General features: G+C 41.8%; 1 protein-coding gene across 2 annotated transcripts in view; it reads left to right on the top strand.

Annotated features, from left to right (window-relative positions):
- Positions 1-11,005: 11,005 nt before the first annotated feature.
- afap1 (actin filament associated protein 1) overlaps positions 11,006-20,747 on the top strand; it is a 78,453-nt gene continuing 68,711 nt past the window's right edge. Inside the window, exons 1-2 of one of the 2 annotated variants that reach the window (XM_042512411.1) lie at positions 13,028-13,093; positions 13,237-13,310. In XM_042512411.1, coding sequence (XP_042368345.1) covers positions 13,274-13,310 — 37 coding nt within the window. In that variant the 5' untranslated portion in view covers positions 13,028-13,093; positions 13,237-13,273. Of the gene's footprint in view, positions 11,025-13,027; positions 13,094-13,236; positions 13,311-20,747 lie in introns of those variants that run through there. The other variant, XM_042512412.1, reaches the window with a different exon arrangement.

Below are 20,747 nucleotides of genomic sequence, written 5' to 3'. Positions count from 1 at the left end.
AGCTCTCTTGAGTTTTTTTTTCAGTTAGGTGATGGGGGAGTTTAGGGTTAAAGGTCATTTTAAGGGTAAATAGCAGTCTTAGGTTGTAGAAAGCTGTTTTTAGGAGGGAGATGAAGCATTGTTTTTGATGCACTGAGGGCGACTGTACTTTGATGGGTTAGTTAGAGCTGCAGATTGTTTTAGTTTGGGGGGGATTTAAAGGTTTTTTGACAGTGTAGATGCCATTTTAGAGCTAATAATGAAGGAAAGGTTAGAGTTATTTGAGGGGGAGTTAAGGACTTAAGGCTTTGAAAGGCCTTAGTGTTATTTAAGGAGGACTTTTGACAGAAATGAAACCTCTGACTCAGATTACTTTTTAGAATAGTTCAAGATGTGGCGCTACTTTGGACTGGGAGGGGCTGAAGGGTAGAGGCCAGAGCTTTGTGCGATTGGTGGTGGAGTTAAGAGCAATCCTGAGAGTTAATGGGGGGCCGAGGGATAGTTTTGTCTGTTTTAAAAAAGAAAAAGTCCTAGTGGGAGAATGGACTGGAGCCAGTGACCTTTAACCTCAAACACACAGACTTTCTTCACATTTAACCTTTACACTCTTATTCTGAGCACCACTCCCAGCTGTAAAGACAGAAGTAAAACATTTCAAACAGAGTTACTACACAGAAGTAACATGTAACTTGTAAAATGTTCTGTCTATAACAAAGTAAATGATATTCAATGTCAAACAAGAAGGATGGGAATTAAATGAAGTCAAACTGTACTATTTACAGTTCCCTCTACTCAGCAGGCTGACATCCATCTCTCCCCACATCTCTATTCCCCGCCTGATCAGGTAATTATCCTCCAAGTGGAGCTCCTCACTCTCACCTGGTAATTACAGGTGGACAGCATGCAGCCCTGTCATCCTTTAATGGAATATTCTTTTTGAGGGTTAGAGAGCTTTAAAGGTGAGGAGGAGCAGTTTGTACTTGATGCGGTGAGGGATGGGGAGCCAGTGGAGGTTCAGGAAGATGGGGGTGATTTGATTGTGGGAAGAGGGTTGAGTGAGGAGTCCAACAGCAGAGTTTTGGATGTATTGGAGTTTATTCAGAGCTTTGGAGGTGGAACCACAAAGAGTGCTGTTGGACGGGCAGTGACAAAGGCATGAATGAGGGTTTCAGCGGCTGAGAAGGAGAAAGATGGGCAGAGACGGGCAATGTTACAGAGGTGGAAGAATGCAGTTTTCGTAATATGATTAATGTGGGGTTCAAAGGTGAGGTTTTGTTGAAGATTACGCAGTGTTTGAGGATGTGAGTGGAGGGAGACAGGGTGGAGTTATCAATGGTGACGGAGAAGTGAGGGGACTTTGTGAGGGATTTTGGGCCAATAACAGTGAGTTCAGATTTGTCAACATGCTGCAAAGAAACAAAACACTTCAAAGTAAACAGTGTGATTAAACACTCACTCACTGTGAAAAGTCCTGCGTCCTTATTTGACTTAATTTCCCTGACAGGCCAGTCTGTCAGCATCTTGTCTGCTGTGGATCAGACTGCACACACAATCCTGTATGACCATATGGACACAGTCATATGACTAATCAAGCCTGCACACACACACACACACACACACAGAGAGAGAGAGAGAGACACACACACACACACACACACACACACACACACACACACACACACACACACACACACACACACACACACACACACACAAAGAGCTCAGTGTCTCTGGTGAGGATGATGATAATAATGATGATGGGACTTCCAGACCTGGACACTAGAGCAGGCTCACTCCTCAACTGTGTCGCTTTGTGACTTGAGATTTATAATAGCTTGACGTCAACATCCCTTATACACTTCCCGTTTAGAAAGGTGAGCCTGCACTGTGTGTGTGTGTGTGTGTGTGTGTGTGTGTGTGTGTATGTGTGTGTGAGAGAGCGTGAACTAATACTTTTTACACTGCTATCACAGTGATATTTCATATCACTGTGATAGCACATACATAGCAGCACTCAAATACTGCTATGTATGTGTGGACAGACATAAATGTGCATTCTGCAAGGAAAACCAGCAGCAAAATCAGCAGGATTGGACAGCCAAACCACTGTATTCAGAGCAAAGTACTGTCTACACACACTATTACATCCAAATGGTCACTTTGGGTGGTATTTTCATATCCTGCTTATTGGTTTAACTGGACTGGACTTGCTGAGCCTCTACCATATGGAAAACAGGCACAAGCCAGATTTTGAAAGACACACGTTGCTAAATGATTGTGCTTTCTACTGGATGTGTTGGGAGAGCAACACACACGTTTGATGGCAGTGTTGATTCTCTGCAGCCTGTTGTAACACAGCCAGCAGGAGTCTGGGCTCCAGAGGAATTCCTCCAGTCCTCACCCACATTCCAGCCTGATAGCTCTGAAACGGAATACAGCACAGTATCTGTGTGTTCAAGCACTTTCCCTAAAGCCCACACACTCAGAATGCAAACATTTGACATTAGCAATATGTTATTAACAATAAATCAAGGCAGTGTTTTTATTCTTGGTCTATTTCCATTTTCCATTTCTTCCATTTTCTGCTCCTGTGTTCATTCTGTTATCTGTATGCTTTTGCAAAGAACGTGCAAGATTCAGCCATACAAAGATCCTGCCTCAAATGAAGTCCAAGATGACTCATTTAGCTCCATTTGTTTACAAGTCAGAATACAAAGAGGTCCAGACTGCAGTGGAGCCCAGCTCCAGCTGTTTCTTTGTTTGTGGGAGTTAGTACCGGAGAACCACATCTTCATGGAGCACAATAACCAGTGAGATACAGTAATAAGATACCACCGTTTTAAAGCCACGACCAAAGATAATGCCACGTTTCATTTTTTGTCTGGAGCAGCCTAAAATCACAGTGTATACTGGACTTCACTGTTTGACCACTGTTGTGACCTACATCTACCTACCAACCAATAGAAATGCCATGACTGCATCTACATTCTCCTCCTCCTCCTCCTCCTCCTCCAGTTCAGACTTTTTCTGACAAACATAAATGCCACTATAGTGAGGGCTTGACTTATGTTCGTTTTTATTCTTCTCTTACCATTACAGTGGCATAGATGGATGACGTACACTGACAACATTTTGTTCTGACATATTAATGTGGATTTATGTACATTATAGCCTGTGATTCAGCAGGCCTTATTATTGCACAGTCTGCATATATCAAATTTGATGTCGTACCTAAGTTTATTAGATCCATGTTGCACATTGTAGCTGCACTGAACATATAAGATTGCATAAATCTCACAGCCTGTAGGAGTTTAAGAAAGCTGATCTGGCCAGAGGTGTAATCTGGCTGCTACACTGAATACACTAGCCACAGAGTCCGCTACAGAGTGTGGTGGTCCCTCTTGGGCTTTGTGAGTTCCGACTGGAGATTTGCCGGGAACTGTACTAAGTTGGGGTCCCCCTCTATGTGCTAGCTGGGAACAGGAGGCCTTCTCTAGTTCTGTTGTTTGGCCAGTTATGGGGATGCAACCTGTGAGAATGCTTTGCACTGAAACAAATGTTGAGTCCCCCTCTGGTGTTGAGGTACGCAGATTGTAGTGAGCCTTCCTTTCGGGAGATGGACTGTGGTGATTGGGGGGGGCGGGGGCTGTCTTGTCACAAGAGGGTAAGGCACAGCGATGGACAGCAGCATATACAAACTATGGGGTCTGGCCATCTGAGCCTAATTTGGCTAGACTATAGTGCCATGATTTGGAGCTGGACACATTGTTTGAAACCTTTTTTGATCTTTGCAACTGAAAAACATACAACTGTTAAATCTGACCCAGACAGTTTCCAGGTTGGATGAAAATAACCCTTGTATTTATGGAACATTCAGTCGGTCTCTCCTTCTCACTCTTTGAAAAAAGTTGTGGCTGCCAGGTTGGGTTTAGCATCCCATGCTTCTGGGGGAGCAGGGAATAATCTGACAACACAAAGGGGATGAGTTTGACTAAATGTAGAGGAATTGCTGGAGGTTGCCTGGTTGGGGAGCATGTGTTGAAGTTTGACCTTAAAGCAAAGTGGCTTACCTTTACCTTTAGATAGAAACATTATGCGGAAAAGCTATTGCTCAAACAATTCACAGCCTTCTGAATAACCTTTGTGTAAACTCAAACTTTAACAAGAACACACGCACGCAAGCATGCGAACGCGTGCGCACGCGCACACACACACACACACACACACACACACACACACACACACATTTGCATAGTTATTTTCTCATGAATGTACACAACCAAATCCAGATCCCTAACAGGTCTCTTCACCCTGTTTCACTTGCCAGTATGTGTGTGTGTGTGCATGTGTGACTGGAGAATGTGTATTTATGCGTGCTGAGAGGTGTGCAGGTTGGCTGCTGTTTTGACAGCCGTGTCTTTTTCTGGGAAGAGGGAAACACTGAATCAAAATACGCTGCCGACACAGTCCTTCCTTTTCATCCCCTTTGTTTTTGCTGCTCACACTTATGACCTTGCTCCATGTAAGTTGGTCCACTTTGCTGACTTGCTTTTAGCCCACTGTCATTGAGGTTCAGCTGGTAGTGTGTTTGAGATATTAGATATCCCTCAATGCCTTTCTCTGCTACCTAGCCTTCCTCGGTCTCTACACTCTCTCAGTGACCGACGGGGATCAAAAAGCAATCCATGCGTTTACAACCATTTAGCCAAATTATACCCAAATTAGCTTTATGCTACTGTAGTGTTTTCAGTTTTGAAACAGAAAGTGTGCCCATATAGTCAGAAAACTCCTCTCGGTGCTCTAATTGACATTTCTAACATCTTATTCTGTGGAGCAGCTCCAGACACTGTACTCAAAGATGTCATGAATTTGAGTTTTAGCACAATAGCTTTTGGATTCAGGAGGAAGTTGTTCTAATTTACTGTTTCTTTGGGCCGTCTTCGACCATAGGGATGGCATGTATGACTCCTTTAAGGGTGCAGATTCAGCTTCCAAAGGCTGGAAAGAAATAGCATGACGCAACTGACTTGGTAAAAGGGGCTGATATGCATGCCGACGGGGTCATTGGGTTATGAGACACAGAAACAGAGGGATGTGGGAGTCAGGTGATCTGAATGAGGCACTTGGCAGACAGGGGGAGAATAGCAATAACGGTTGGTAAGATGTAAGAACTTGGGGAAGTTGGACTGTGGATGGAAGGCAGGACAGAAAGGCAGAATAATAATCACAACTGAGGAAGCCACTGTGATGGGCACTGACAAACACAAAATCATTCAATCAGTCCTAGTTGTAGTTCTTGTCAGATTTTGGTGTAGCCCTGCATCTTTGGTTTCCCATCAGCCCCTGGCAGCACTCCACCCCACCAGAGGCTTTCCAAACAATTAAGACAAGGCTTGTTTTGCCTGGGATGACAATAGTTTTTGGTCAAGACTTCAGGCTTTTGCACAGTCTGTTTTTTTCCATTCAAGATTGTTGCATGTCTAGCTCTTGTGCATTCTTCAAATAGGTGCGACACCTGCGTTTTTATGAATACTATAAGTAACATCAGTCCTCACCATACATAGCAAAAAATCATTCTGTTTAAACATTTTAACCCCTTAAATGCCAGTTTTTATGATTAGAATTTGATTTTTATTTGAAAAAAACCCCACAAAAGGTGAATTTTTTTCCTCCCATACATGCAAAATGGATTATTTTTTTGGATGGGATTATCAGAGCCTGGGAGTGTTAAAGCCTGGCAGAAACATTGATTTTGATCCATTTTTGTTTTTGTGCAGTGTCAGATTGTATAATAAGTGCAACACCTGTGTCCCTTAGTGTAAAACCTCCCAATAAAGACTGCCATAGAAATATTATATATTAATGTATTATTCCATTTAAAAAAAAAAAAAAAATATTATTAACTTCAGTTCTCACCATAAATAGCAAATATTTGTTATCTGTTTCTGAATTTTAACCCCTTAAATGCCAGTTTTTGTGATTAGACCTGATTTTGTATGTACCTTTTACTGGCCTAATGCCTTACTTTGCTGTAGAAAAAAAATACACATTTTCTTTTAAGATTTAATTCAACAATAAAAAAAAGCAAAACATAAGAACAAGCTGATTATTAACAAGATTATTATTAGAACATTATAATTACAATTAATAATACAACAGAATTATTATTAGAACATTAGAATTTGGCCTGGTTCCAGGTCGGCTCTATCCCCAGCCAAAGCACCAAGGCATTATAGGCTGACACATCCAATATGTTGGCGAACAGCGATATGGGCCAGCGCCTTGTCATCCACCTGCAGTTATAGGTTCTGACAAGCTGCAAAAAAAGAAAAGAAGAAAATGAATAAATTAGTCCTATAAATTTTTTTCACATTATATATCATTCATTCTGTACCCGATATAAATGCAATAAATTAATGCACAGAATAAATAAAGCATGACATATTTAGCAGACATGCACTATAAATTAAATAATAAATAAATAAAAAATAAATACCTTATCCAAGTTGTCAACAGCCCCCTTGCAATAGGTGTAATCCAGTACAATTCTGGGCTTGTGGTGCTCTGCCTCCGAGACCGAGGCATCCTGGTGTTTTGAGCTGAGCAGAATGACGTTCTTTCCCCGCTTTGGGATATAGCTGACGGCCGTGGTGTTCTGGGTGAAGGCGAAGCGGGAGGAAAGGCACTATCCAGGAGCTGCGGGGGTAGCTCCGGCCTGTTGTGGCGGATGGTCCCGACCAAGGCCATCTTTCTCTCCCTCAGTAGCTCCATCGCCAGCTCAAAGGACGTGAAAAGATGATCGATGGGGATGGTGTGTCCACTGAGCCCCTCAGTCTGTCAGGTCCATCACCACCTGCTTGCCCTGCTGCTTCTCTGGTGGGGCGTGGGGGGTTGCTTTGTCCAAATACGGCTGCATGTTCCAGGCGTGCGCTGTGAAGACGTCGCAGCTTCAGACCATATTTTGCCAGTTTGCTTGGCATATACTGCCTGAAAGGACAGTGGCCTCTGAAGCCGACCAGTTGCTCGTCAACACAGACATGGGTTGAAAGCTGTTGGGAGCCGCACCAACCACTTGCTCCACACGGAGCCAGCTTGTCAGGGTTACGGGCCCGGCGTGCTGGTCGGATGAGCCGGACGTCGAAGCGGATGGTGTGACTCAGCAGGTTGAACCTATTCTCCGGCATTGTGGCACGGAAGATGGGTCATCCTGTGTGTTCAACCCACAGGCTGCGAGTCGATTCACCACGTGTGCGAAACACACCAGCCAGGATGAGAAGTCTGATGTAGCCCCTGATTTCGGTGGCATTCACATCCCTCCAGTCACCACTGACACGCTGCCCCCTCCAGGTTGGTCATCCTCACAATAACCTGGATGATCTCATCCGTGACAAAAAATCAAAACCCCCAGGTTGGCTATCCCGGCGATGGCATAGCGTGTGATGCTGGGACGAGGGGTGCCAGCTGGCCGGTATTGGACTGTGTCCTTATTAGTGGGGGACCAGGTTATACCACTCCTCAGCTTCCATCCAGGTAAGGTCCCACACGCTGTGTCTTCCTCACAGCCCCCAGCACATACTCCACATCATCCTCTGTGTCTCCATCTGAGCTGACTTCGTCGGAGCGGTCTTCCTCGTCCCCCAGCCCGAGGAGGCTGATGACTTGGGAAACGCTGTAGCTGCGTCTGCTCATCTTGACCAGGTAGGATGAAATGAGACCCCATCCAACAGACACATACATGTGTTTATCTGCGATTGCACCTGTGTCAACCTTTTGTTTTAGGTCACTTAGATCACTGTGGGTAAACTGTTCAAGTCCCACAAGATGCAAGATATTTTTATTATTGACAGAGGGCATGTGTAAAGTTGTGTGTGTGTAGTGCATGTGTAGTTCACCCCAAAATATACACCCTTAGCAAAATATATGTCATATGCATGAACACAACCAAAGTTATCCACAAAAAACAGTCCAAAAGGGTAAAAAAAAATACCCCAAGGGACACAGAAGGGCTAGAAATAAATCTGACCTCACAATCATGTTTGCAGACTGACTCCAAAACTTGAGTCCATCATAAAAAGTTTTTAGAACAGGTTTGATTGTCTGCATCTGTCATAAGCCTTGAGAGTCTGACAAAGAGACAGTGAAGAAATGTCACAGCAGAGGAGCGGAGTGTGCAGTATCCTTTCATAACTCAGATGGCTCACTTTTAACAGGTTGAAGAGTGTCATTCAGGTGGATGATGATGACAGGGAGGAGGATGAGGAACGCGCACACAGACAGAGAAAGTGAAAGTGTGGAGACAGAGAGGAGGACAGCTCAGTCTCTTCATGTAGCTGCGGTGCCAAATGCAAGATGCAGCCAGAACAAATAGAACAAATGCAATAAATAGAACAATACAACACATTGGATTCAGTGTACAAGGTTTCTGTGAGTAGCTTTTTTCCATTTTTTGTAATATTGGTTTAATAATCACATCTGAAAAAAGATGTGACCAGACTCACTGCAAAAGGCCTCTGTGATGTCCTTTACAAAAATACATTTATTAATACATGTTATGGTACGAAGTTAAATAAACACTGCTGAAAAGAGCAAGTAGAAGTACTGATGTTTTGCTTGATTTTGACTTAGTGATTCATTGACAAACACCCTTGCACTCAAAGGAAAACTGTGAATAGCCAAAAAACAGGTAGGTACTGTCGTCACGTTAAAACTGTGGTGTTATTTGTGAAAAACTGCTCTCTCCCCTCGAACATTTATGCTAGGGATGCTCAGTTACTCTGTTCAACTGCATTTTCTGTTAATGTTTCTCTAATTTTGGTCTGATGTCGTTCTGGAGGAGAAAACTGAATTTCGCTCACAAAAAAATTCTTCGTAAACACTGAAAAAAAAAAATTTGTAAAAAAAAACCAAAACAAAGGACACGATCTAAATTTCCTAAGAGGGACCAAGAGCAGAGCAGTAGTTTGCTGAAAAACAAGACAAGTTGATGACTAAGGCAGGGAGCGGTCATTACGGTATCTCAGTCTCTTTAATTTCATCTCAGTCAGAGGGCCAATCACTGATGTCACTGTTGACTTTTACAACAGAGCCAAACATCTATCCAACTGGAGATTTCACACACACACACACACACACACACACACACACACACACATACACACACACACACTTGTATACACACAAAGAAGAGTTGCAGTACAAATGCTCTGACACTGTAATCCATCCATTCTTTCATCACTCATCTCTTCAACACACATGCTGGAACACACACCCCCTCTCCATCATCATATCTCACCCTGATAAGAGTCTCATAGCTCTAGCAGAAATCCTCCCACTGGATTTCTTCACTGCAATTAACTGACGTTCAGGTCATGTGGCCTGCATACTGCCTTGCTGAGCAACACAATGAACAGGGCTGTGAGGAATGCCACCTTCTTCTGCCCATAAAAACAGCCTAAACGCAACCAGTTTCTTGTGTTTGAGAGTCACTAATGTCGGTCTCGCCTTATTATTTTCAGATCTGCAAAGTGAGTTTTAAGAGCTCAAATCCGGAGGGATTTAGGGTTCAGATTAGCCCACAGTTTATTTTCACTGGCATGTCTGAAGCAATTGTCTGTTCTTATTCCAAAGTCCACACTAAAGTGGTGCCCCTTTGACAGTGCTATAGGCATAACTGCAGAACGCCAAAAATTACCTTTCTCCTGTGCTTGAAACGCCGTGGACAGCATCACGTGACAAGGGGGCCGGACAGAACCAGTCGCAATGTTATTATATGCTGCCTCCAGCTTCTGTAGGATGGCAGGATGGCACATGCTGCATCTGCATGAAATGCAGCAGAATGGCATCAGATTAAAACACTACCAGTAGTGGTGGTGGATGGATCAAACAAACCCTGGACTTTCATGCAGGAGTCCTGTGTTTGCTTCCTGTTTTTTTTTTTTTTTATATTTAGTTTATTTACACATATCTAGAGATACATGTTTTTTTTTTTGGTATCTTTGTCACCTTTTTCACCCCTGATGACTTTGCACCCCTGTGTTTTCTTTAAAGACAGACTCAATGTGTTACAAATGTTAGTTTGCCAATGCACTAAGAATAAAACATACACCTAATTCACATTATTTCACATTTAAATTCAAACTCTTCTTCATCCACTTCTACACCGGCCACCAACACATACGGTACTTTAGCTTTAGGTATGCTTATATGCTTATAATTGTGTTGTTTTTTTTCTGAATGAATGGAAAAGGACTTAAAAAGCACTGTCTGCTATGCTCAAGAAACTAAAATGTTTCTTTATAATATGAATGATACATACTAACAGGTAATAATACATACTTATACTATAGCATGAATAACACATAGCTAACTCTAATTGGTTCATTAGATTGCAAAAAAGCACTTTGTCTAGAGGTCACATTGCGATTCAAAACTGTTTGAATTTTTTTTCTTAATCTCTTTATTTTTATGTTACTAGGAACAATCAGTGTGGCAGAATGGTCATTCAGAGAAAGCTGGATTCATACCTCAATGGGACTTTAACATAAGGATGATACAGTGGGACAGTAAAAAAGCTAGCAGAGCCTCAAAGCCACAGAAATTCTTTCCAATCCGGACAAAATGTCAATAAAATAAAATAAAGTTGCAATATGTTCACTACTGTGCACAATACATGCACACACACACACACACACACACACATACACACACACACACACAAATATTCTCTGCAGGGCGAGGTCAGTTACAGGAACATTATGGTGATTATCCTTTAGGGAAATACACTTTAACCATGCCATGCTGCAGTTCTCCTTTAACAGGAGGAACTGAAAGGTGAGCCGGGACATTATTCTTCCTCTCCATACTGTTCCCTCCCTCAGTATCAGGTTGCTCACTGAAAAAGTGCAGTCCCGAAGAAAGAAATGAAAAACACAGCATTCCCCTTCCCTTCCTCCTCCTCCTCCTCCTCCTCCTCCCCTCGTGGCAGATGGGATATTGAACTCAGAATGGCTCCTTCCCCCAGGGATGTGGGGAATCCACAGCTTATGGTAATTAAGTGTTATTCGGAAAGCTTGCCTCTTACTCTTCTTTATTGTTTCTTCACCTCTCCCCTGTATAAGGCAATTTGACTAAAGCTGGTTTAGAGCAGTTTGAAAGTGGTTTGAGGTTACAGGGTTAGAATTCTTCTTCAAGTTTCAAGTATAAAGTTAATTTCAAGAGGGCACAAATACATTCGTCCTTGATCCTGCTACATCTTTGGAGTTAAAGGTTGAGCTGATTAAAATCAGCAGTTTCTATGAAGATTCCATCAGGTTGGTTAGCCATGTTGCTGCTTATGGCATCATTCAATTCCTGCAGTGCATTTTTTGAAGTTGCATCAGAGTATTGTGTCTTGTCAGCTCCCAGCAAGTTCCGTCCATCCAGTGTAACAGTCCGATCCCGGATGTTCGGGGTTAACTATGTCTCTGTGAAGATGTGCACAGAGCTGTCTCTGATTTCCTGTTGCTGAGTGAGCCTCAATTGCATCTCATCCACTTTATTCTCCTGTGACTGGACATCAGCCAGAAGAAGGCTTGGTAGAGGAACTGCTCTCAGTCCAAGTTGGGTCAGCCTCGCCCTGATGCCACCTTTCCTCCCTCTCTTCTACTGGTGCTCGCCGCTTGGAGTATGCTGTTGATGGAGATCCTCTCACGACCTGCTGCATTCAGGCCAAACCCCACACAACTTTTCCTGATGTTGATAAGCGCTTCTCTATTGTAGAAAAGTCGTGATTCAGCAGAAGGGGCGATGGAGTGAAAAAAAAAATGCATGTGCTGCCGTCGTCATAGCACCAACAGATGCACATGCCGGCACAGATGGTTAGGATTAAAGGGAAGAGGCACATGGTAAGGTTTAGAAAAAATCATCACATTGAGACGGGAAACAAACACTGGAATCCTGCATGAAAGTCTGGGGTTTGTCAGACCCATCCATCCACCATCCCTCCCACCTGCCTTTTTGGTATCCTCATGCTCCTTATATTACACCACTACCAGCAGGGTATGAAAACACAGTGACTGGTTCTGTTCTCATGCAACCCTGTCCAGTGGCGTTTTCTGTCATGTGAAAGGTGCCTTTTGGCGTCGTGGACTTGCACCAGTTGTCAAATGGTGCTTCTTAATGAGTCCGGAATGAAAACGGGCAGGATATAGTCAAAAGCAGATTTTTAAAAAATCTTGAAATTTTGATTTCTAATATCACTAAAGACAATAAGCACTGAAACTGGGACCACTGTTGTCAGTCAGTCCTACTTCTCAGACTTTTCCAAAAGGCATTTTGTTATGAAGGCAAAAGTAGGGCAACTCTATGTCATTGTCATTGTATTCTAACTATTTCTTTATCCATATCTGTTGTTATACTGCTGTGTGTTTCATCCTCCTATCCTGAAAGTAACCTATATTCAAATGTTTATAAACTATATTTCCAAAAATAAGTATGAGCTAATGGAAAGCCACTTGTGACAGACTAACCATACACACAGAGTGGAGGAGGAGGAGGAGGAGGAGGAGGGAGGGAATAGCAAGAGGAAAAGTGGCCTTCAAGTGCACTCAGGTAATCTCATTTTGAGACTTGTGCATGTGCCATTGCTGTAAATACCCTGTGACAAAATGGAACATGTACTTTGAAAAAGGAGAAATGCAAACCAGACAAAAATAAGATGTATTCTTCTCCACAGTTAATATTATTACTTTTCACTTTTACTCATGTAACATTGTAATAGGTAACTTTAACCTCTACCAAAGTCATTTTCCATTATCTGTACTTGTACTCAGATATTGCTTTCATATACTTCATCCATAACTGTGGAGGCTATTTAGTTTGTGTATTAGGCCTATAAAACGGAATCAAACCAAATATTTCGTCTGACCCTTGATCAAGTTATAAATCCACAAACCAGGCAGGGAACTGTTTTTCTTCCGATTGTCTTTAAATGCAGCTCCAGTATCCATGGGACGAGGCAGTTTGCTGAGAGATTTGGAGAAATAGAGGGGAGGAGGGAGCGAGGGAAAGGAAACAGGGGAGGGAGGAGTAGGAGGAGAAAGATCTTGAAAAAAGTTTGAAAGGAACAGAGAGCTGTGTGAGTATCCGGCCTTGTTGAAAAGAACTAAGTGTTGGAGTCAAGTGAAGGAGCACAAACAGTTTTACAGTCTCTGTGTGTGTGTTTGTGTGTGTGTGTGTGTGTGTGCGTGTGTGTGTGGATTATACCGGTACCTGCTGCAGTGTGTCGTCGAGCGGATTCGATGAGTTTGACTTCACGATGAGGAGCGACCCCGTTCTGTTCACTTCCAACAGGGGTGAGTGGCTGTTTTTTCAACACCAAAACCTCTGTACCGTTATTTTCTTTTCTTTTTTTGCTCATTTACAGTAATGCTTCCATAGGATATTAAAGCGCGTGACAGCAGTTTAAAGTGACTTTATTTATCTGCAGCTCCTCTCAGCGAGTATGAATCAATATCTACAAGTAAGGGCAGTGTTTCCATGAGCTGCTGTTAACATCTGGAGTTATCCTCTGTAACTGCTTAGTATCCTCACTTCATTCTGAGCTAATAGACAGTAACGGTATGGATTTGTGCTTACCTGTAGTTTTTATGTGGTATTTCATCGCATGAACTGTATTTGGAATATTAACTCTTTGAACCCAAATTTGTTTCAAAAACATGTGAAGTAAACTATGAGCAACGAAATAAAGAATGACCCTACAAAATAGCAAGAGATTAGTACAATACAGGAAAAGTACCTAGAAATTATAAAAAATTAAAAAATAAAAAAAATGATAAAAGAAGTTGAAAAACGTCAAAGAAATACCCTGGAAATGTGCTTCAATAATGTAATTTTTCTAACATAATTTTAAATTGGCAATTATGAAAAGAATTAATATAGTTTTTCCCTAGCTTTGTTTTTAATCCCCCAACCCCCAAGACACATTTCTTGCAGGTTGTGGCACATTTCTCACCAAGTTGCACATTGCTTTACAATCATGTTTATAAAAGAAACCATCAGTTTGCTCAAAGGTTTAAAAAGCAGCACAAGGAAAGCAAAAGTGTAGGGTTAAACTTGTAGTTTATTTCCCAATGTTCTATAACATTAAGGTTTTTTCAAAGGGCTTAGTGTGTGAAAAGTAATGACTTAAATATACACCATTGTAAAACTGCAACGGTTTATCTGATATTTATCTCTGTTTAACATGTTTGACTTTTTCAGTAGGCTGTTTCTATCTGTGTTTTGTGCATCGCTCAAAGCCCGCGTGCACACACACTGGAAATACCTCATTAAGGTCAAACTTTATGTAGAGCACATTCACGAGACACCCAGATGATGTCTTGTCAGTGCTAAATCTGATGAGCCAGTGGTGAATGTCAGCTGAAAAGCCTCAAATGAGATTTTTTCCCCTCAAAGGATAATTTGTCCAGCAGAATGGGAGGGGCAGGAAGTTCAGGAGGAGAGACTGTGGAGAGACAGTTGGCTTTAGGCATTGTCGTTGAGGTTGTGGTCCATTGTCATGTGACTGTAGTATGGTCTTCACTCCAAACTCCATTCAGTCACTTGGCAATTTAAATTTTGCCCAACCTACTTTATGCACAAATGCACTGCTCATAAAAGTGAAGAGAGATCTTTTATGTGTAGGATTAAGACCTTGTTTTATGAGCTGTGCTTTTGATGCAGGACTTTATTTGAAGTGAAACTTTTCAGCTCACTTCAGGCTACTCATTGCTGCTACCTACCACAGTAGAATCTGGTGGACGGAAGATTAACAGGAAAGCTGAAAAAACTTGCATGTCACATTGAAGAGCAGATGCTTTGTTTGGAAGTATCCAAGACAGATTTTATCTTGAGACTTCACTTCAAAATGGCAGAAATAGCAGTCATCAAATTGCATTATCTGACAGAATTTATGAATACAATATGCCAAGATTCATGTTACACCCCCCCACCCCCAAACTAACTAAACTTTGGGACACAGCCCACTGTATCTTTCCCCTGCTTTTCCAGCCTTGTAACCTGAAAAGCAAGTCTGGTTTTCATTACCTCAATGTAGCTAGACAACAGTATCAGATACATCAACAACGCATATTATGTTGAATGCTTCAGTGTAATATAAAATAAGGGATCAGCAGTTTTTTTTAAATGACTGTAAATAATGAAAGAATCTCTGCCTTTAGCATCTGCTTCATGGCTGAACTGTAAGGTATAAACTTGAGGGTTCTGTCCTTGTCCCCATATGACCTAGATTTAAAAAGAAACAAACTGTGACACTTAAGACCTGCTAGTTTACAGCAGCAGCAGGAAAAAGGTAAAGCTACATCAGTCAATCTAACTCATGAACACCTTTTTGGTTTTGGATTGGACTTTTAGGCTCACTTAAATATTTATTGGATAAAATAAATTGATAAACCTGTAAGACAGGGATACTCAACTTACTTTGCTTGGGGGGCACTTTTGCAAATTGGCAGGAGGCCAGGGACCAGTCTCAGCAGTCCCAAGCATGTTTCTATGATTTAAGTACATTTGTAAGATTTTAGGGTATTTCAAGAATTTGAGGATGTTTTTACAATTTTAAGGGCATTTTAGGGTTTTAGGAGGGATCCAGGATTTTATCATGTTTCTGGGATTTTAGGACCTTTCTATGATTTAAGGATGTTTGTAGGACTGAAGGACATTTCTGTGGTTTTAGCACGGTACTAGGATTGTAGAACATGTCTAGGATTTCAGGATTTGTCTGGGATTTTAGGACATTTCTAGGATTTTACAATGTTCCTAGGATTCCAGGACATGTCTAGGATTTCAGGACATTAGGGTCTTAGCTAGAATCTCCGTCAGGGTTTCCGGGGGATCCTCCACTTGCCCTTTTTTCATAAGCAAGCTCTATTTTGATGTTAGTTTGGGATTTTTTTATCATGAATTAGAAAATGGTCGGCCGGCCACCTAGCACCCTAGTGGGGGCCAGATTTGGCTTGAAGGGTCTAAGACCTACGTATTTTGTCCATGGGTAATACATAGTCTCTTACTTTCCCTGTGCAAGTCATAGTCCATCCACCTCAACAGCTTTAATTAATAAAAGTTATTGAAGTCCTGCCTTTCATCCACTTAGTTGATTTGCTATCAGATTTCCCAGCTCAACTGAAGCTGCCAGTGCCCAGTGTTCAGGTCAGCATTGGGGTAACTCCACACCACACCCAGAGGTTTCCTAACATGATCCTGGAATGACAACACAAATGCTACATATTTCCACTTTCTCCTGCTTGTAGCAGTGAATGCAATCCCTACAAAAACAGGGCCTCTTCTAGCAGCTGCGGGGTATCGGATACCCCGGCCGTGCTTCCCTGCCTGTCATTTGGTGAGGTTCTGACAGACATTTATTGTGTAGATTAGGGCTGGGTTAAACAATTATTTTTGTAATCGATTAATCTAGAAAACAGTTTTTCGATGCATCGATTAATCTAATGATTCAGTTTTAAATCTGATTCGATTCGATTTCGATTCGATTATCTCCCCATAATTTGACCTATATAGCAATTAATGCTAATTTATCTCCATGAATAAAAAACATATTTCTTCTTTCCAATATATTTTTATTATAAAGTTCAAAAATGAATTGTATTAAACAATACAACAATAAAGTGCACACAGTTGTAGTGCAATGGAATCTTATAATAAAAAAATAAAATAAAACTTTCTTTCAATAAATAAAACTGCAAAAAACACAATCTGAACCAACATCTTATCAACATAAAATAAATAAAAAATAACAGCAGCAGCTGCAACAGCTGCAATATACAAAACAACACAATGTGTGACAGCAGCAACTTAGCCTAATCATTTAAATCTGTGAAATAAATAACAAATAAATTCAAGTATTAGGCCTATTACAGTTAAGTGAACAGTAGTTTAACTTTTAGTAGTTACTGGAGCTCCCAGGACTTAACAAAGGATAATAAAATAAATAAAATTTTCTTTCAATAAATAAAACTGTTGCGCAAAAAACACAATCTGAATCAAAACAGAACCAAAAAAGTCGCTTGAACGCGGAGTCGGGTCTCTGTCTGTCCGATGCGCTGCCGTAACCAAACCAAAAAAACGCCAAAACAAATACGCTTCGTTTGAAGGTTCTCCTCTAACAATTACAAACAAGGAAAGAAAAAAAGTTTAAAACTTACGGTGTCTTCTCCTCCACACAAGCTCCCGGGTGCCTCCTCTTAAGGTGCTGGTGTATCGCTGTAGTGCTTTTATGGTACGCCATCTCTATCTTGCACAGGTCACAGACCACCGAATCATTCCCTTTAGGTGTAAAGTGCTCCCATACTTTTGACATCTTATTACAACATCTTTTCTTCTCCCCCGACTCGCTGCTACTCGATGCCGCTGCCGGCGCCATTTTTTGATTCTGAGTGACGACGCATCGACGTGCAGTTCTTGCGTCGACGTATTTTCATCGTCCCAGCCCTAGTGTAGATGCATTGTAATCGCCTCCGAGCAGCACATGAGAATGTTGCAGATCATGTGTTAGTTTTGGATTTGGCTAAAGGTTTGACCAGTGTACGTTTATGACAGTCAATATTCAGCAATGTGATAGTTTCTAAACCTGGCTAGTTTACCCAAAGCAACAACACGTATAATACCTGTTAAGACCTTGGATTATACTTTTAGTTACCCTTGTACTCAGATAGCAGTGTAATGTTAAGCAGAAGTCATGGTTCAGATCATACTTCAGTTTGGAATCACAGTTTGGTGTGAGTTTGGTACAGTAGAAAGAAGAGGAAAGGCATGAGGATTTGTCTCTCTTCATTTATTGTAAACAGACAGTACTGCTTGTGTTAAAGACAGACACAATCTTCTTGCTTGGGATTGAATGGCTGTGGATCAACTGGTAGACCAGGTAGTCCTATAATTGGAAGGTTGACAGTTTGATCCCGAGCTCCCCAGCTGTCAAAGTATCCTTGGGCAAGAAACTGAACACCAAAATGCTCCTAATGGCTGCTCCATCGGTGTGTCTGAGTGAGTAAAAGCAGGTGCCACCATGTACGGTAGCCTCGTCCACCAGCGTGTGAATGTGTGTGTGAATGGGTGTATGTGATGTGTATTGAAAGTGCTTGGAGTGGTCAAATGGCTGGAAAAGCGCTTTACAGGTGCAGGTCCATTAAGGTAGCATTTTGCCCACTGGCAACCATGGTAGGCCTATACTTTAAAAAAAGTGACACTTGAAATGTAATTTGTGTAATACACTGTACAAACACTATAAGGCAACAGATCACAACAGGCAATAGAAGTGAAAAGGAACTCTTATGCTACGGATCTAAAAATACCAAAATACATGAACAATCAAACTTGTGCATTAAGTCAAGTCAAGTCAATTTTATGTATAAAGCCTATTATCACAAATCACAATTTGCCCCAGATACAGCATACAGCATCCCTCTGCCCTCTGCTCTTGGAACCTTACAAAGACTAAGGTAAACCTCCCCCCAAACAAACCCTCTAAGATAGAAACCACAGGAAGAGCTACTGGGGAGGGATCCCTCTTCCAATGATAAAATTACAGTAGTATATGACAAAATAATACATAGGAAAGAGAGGGAGGGAGAGAGAGAGGTAGAGATGCACAGCAACAATGATAGCAACAATAAAATAACATATATCAATAGTAATAGAAATATGACTATTAATGAACGTAGTTTATGGTAGTATGTAGTATATTTTACATACATATTTTATATGTATTTGACAATAATAATTATGTGTGTATAGTAATAGTTGAGGTATGACTAATAATAATGGTAGTAGTAGTAGGTGTCGGGCAGGACCAGAACAGTGCAACCATGACCCATGATCCAGGCGCAGCTGCAATCCAAAAAATCTATGAGACAAGGGTATGCAAAGGCTCCGGAGAAGAAGCGGTGTTAGTGGTATGCAGTAATAGGACCTAAATGTGTGCAAATGAAAAGGGAGATGAGCTCAGTGTATTATAAGAAGTCCCAAGCAGACTAAGCCTATGTCTGCATAACTAGGCTCTGGTCCAAGGCATGCCTGAGCCATCCCTAACAAGAAGGAGTGTCGATTGGCACATCTGGGTGATGTCTTTGAATGTGCGGGAGCATTCACATACCCTACCACAACGTCCTTGTCTTGTACACAACTCTATCTATTGCTGGTGCAACTGACTAAGGGCGACTAAGGAGCAGAACAGAAGTGCAATAGATGTTGAACACTAAAATAGCAGTAGTAATAGAGAGAGAGAGAGAGAGAGTCAGGAAGAGCACTGGAGGAAGAGGCAGGGATGCACAACAACAATAATAACGATAAATGCCCGATAAAGTTCCACAAAAATGTAATCTGTAAGGAAGTTCTGCTCACATTCTGCCTCCAAGAATCAAAAAACCTCAGTGGTTCCATAAAAATGAACAAGTTGCAGTTCAAACTTTGCCGTTATTAAATCTGGTGGGTTTGAGCCCTGAAAAGGCCAATTTATGTACTGGTCTATTGGACCCTGTCACGCTTTCTCTTCCTTTCACTTGAGCTGGTGGTGGAAACACAGCAGGCCACTTAGGCGAGTCAAGAATCCCTTTCAGCAAGTCCTCACTCCAGATCTCTCCCATTTACAGGGTGCCATGTTTTGGGGGCAAAAATGCACAAGTGTTTAAGTGTTTATTGCCATTTATTATTGCCCCTTTTCCTCACGGAAACCCTGAGTTGAAGTGCAATTAATTAGGGTGTATGTGATGTGGGCAGAATGGCTACATGGTGTCACCGTTCTGGCCCACTTGGCCCATTTGGTTCTGCTTTGGAATTGGGGGCCACGCTCCCTCTCTGCCTTGTTCTAAAGGCCCATTTGCTCCAATAATGATTGAAGTTTAAAAGCTTTCACGTGTGAGCCCTGAGGTTTTGGTACGGTGGGGAAGACGGATCCCAGAAGTGAAGAGGAGAGATGAGGAAAAATGAGTTTGTAATCTCTCCCTCCATCCCTTCAAACCTCGCTTGTCAGTAAACTGGCATTGGGGAACAGAAACTTAAATTTTGGGTTGACTAATCATAGCCCTGCCGGCCTTCGCCCTCTGTTAGTATCCATCTGGAAAAACACAGAGAAAAGGAGGGTGATGTCAGGCCCACTGCTTAAATGCAACTGGCAGCCAGTCTACTAATTCAACATCATCAACCAAGTATTCACCTCTTCTGCCTCCAAATGTAAAAGTAACAGTTGAAATAATCCTCTTTAGTCATGATAGTTACCTTAATAATAATAGTAATTTAGGTCAATTAAGAGGGGATCATTTGTGATGAGCCTCAGCAGGCGCCTTTAATACACTTACTGTTGCAACAGGATGAGCCTGTTAGCTTGTTAGGCAGTCTGTCTGTCTTGGGTAAAGCTTTTAGGATTACATGAGCAAAGCTGGATTGGCAGTGTGCCATGATAGGGTTTGGTGTAGCTAATAAAGTGGGTTGGGAGTGATGTGGGGAATGTGGGGGTTAACACAGCAAGAAGTCTGCCAGATTAAGGAACAAGAGACAACAACAAAGGAGAGGCTAAGGTATGGACAAATGGATGCACCTGTGAGCACATTTCCGTGCGTTCATGTGAATTTGTTTTTGTGGTATTCTGACTATTCTGAAAAGCACTATATAAGTCCTATCTATTATTATTATTATTATACATTTGTCTAGCCATTATCATTTAGCCACTAGGATTTGGAATCACCAGAGGTCCCATGCAAACCAATTAGGGCTGGGCGATATGGCTA

The sequence above is a fragment of the Plectropomus leopardus genome, chromosome 23, assembly GCF_008729295.1.
Source record: "Plectropomus leopardus isolate mb chromosome 23, YSFRI_Pleo_2.0, whole genome shotgun sequence".
Lineage (NCBI taxonomy): Eukaryota > Metazoa > Chordata > Actinopteri > Perciformes > Serranidae > Plectropomus > Plectropomus leopardus.
This window is presented reverse-complemented; position numbering and strand designations above follow the sequence as displayed.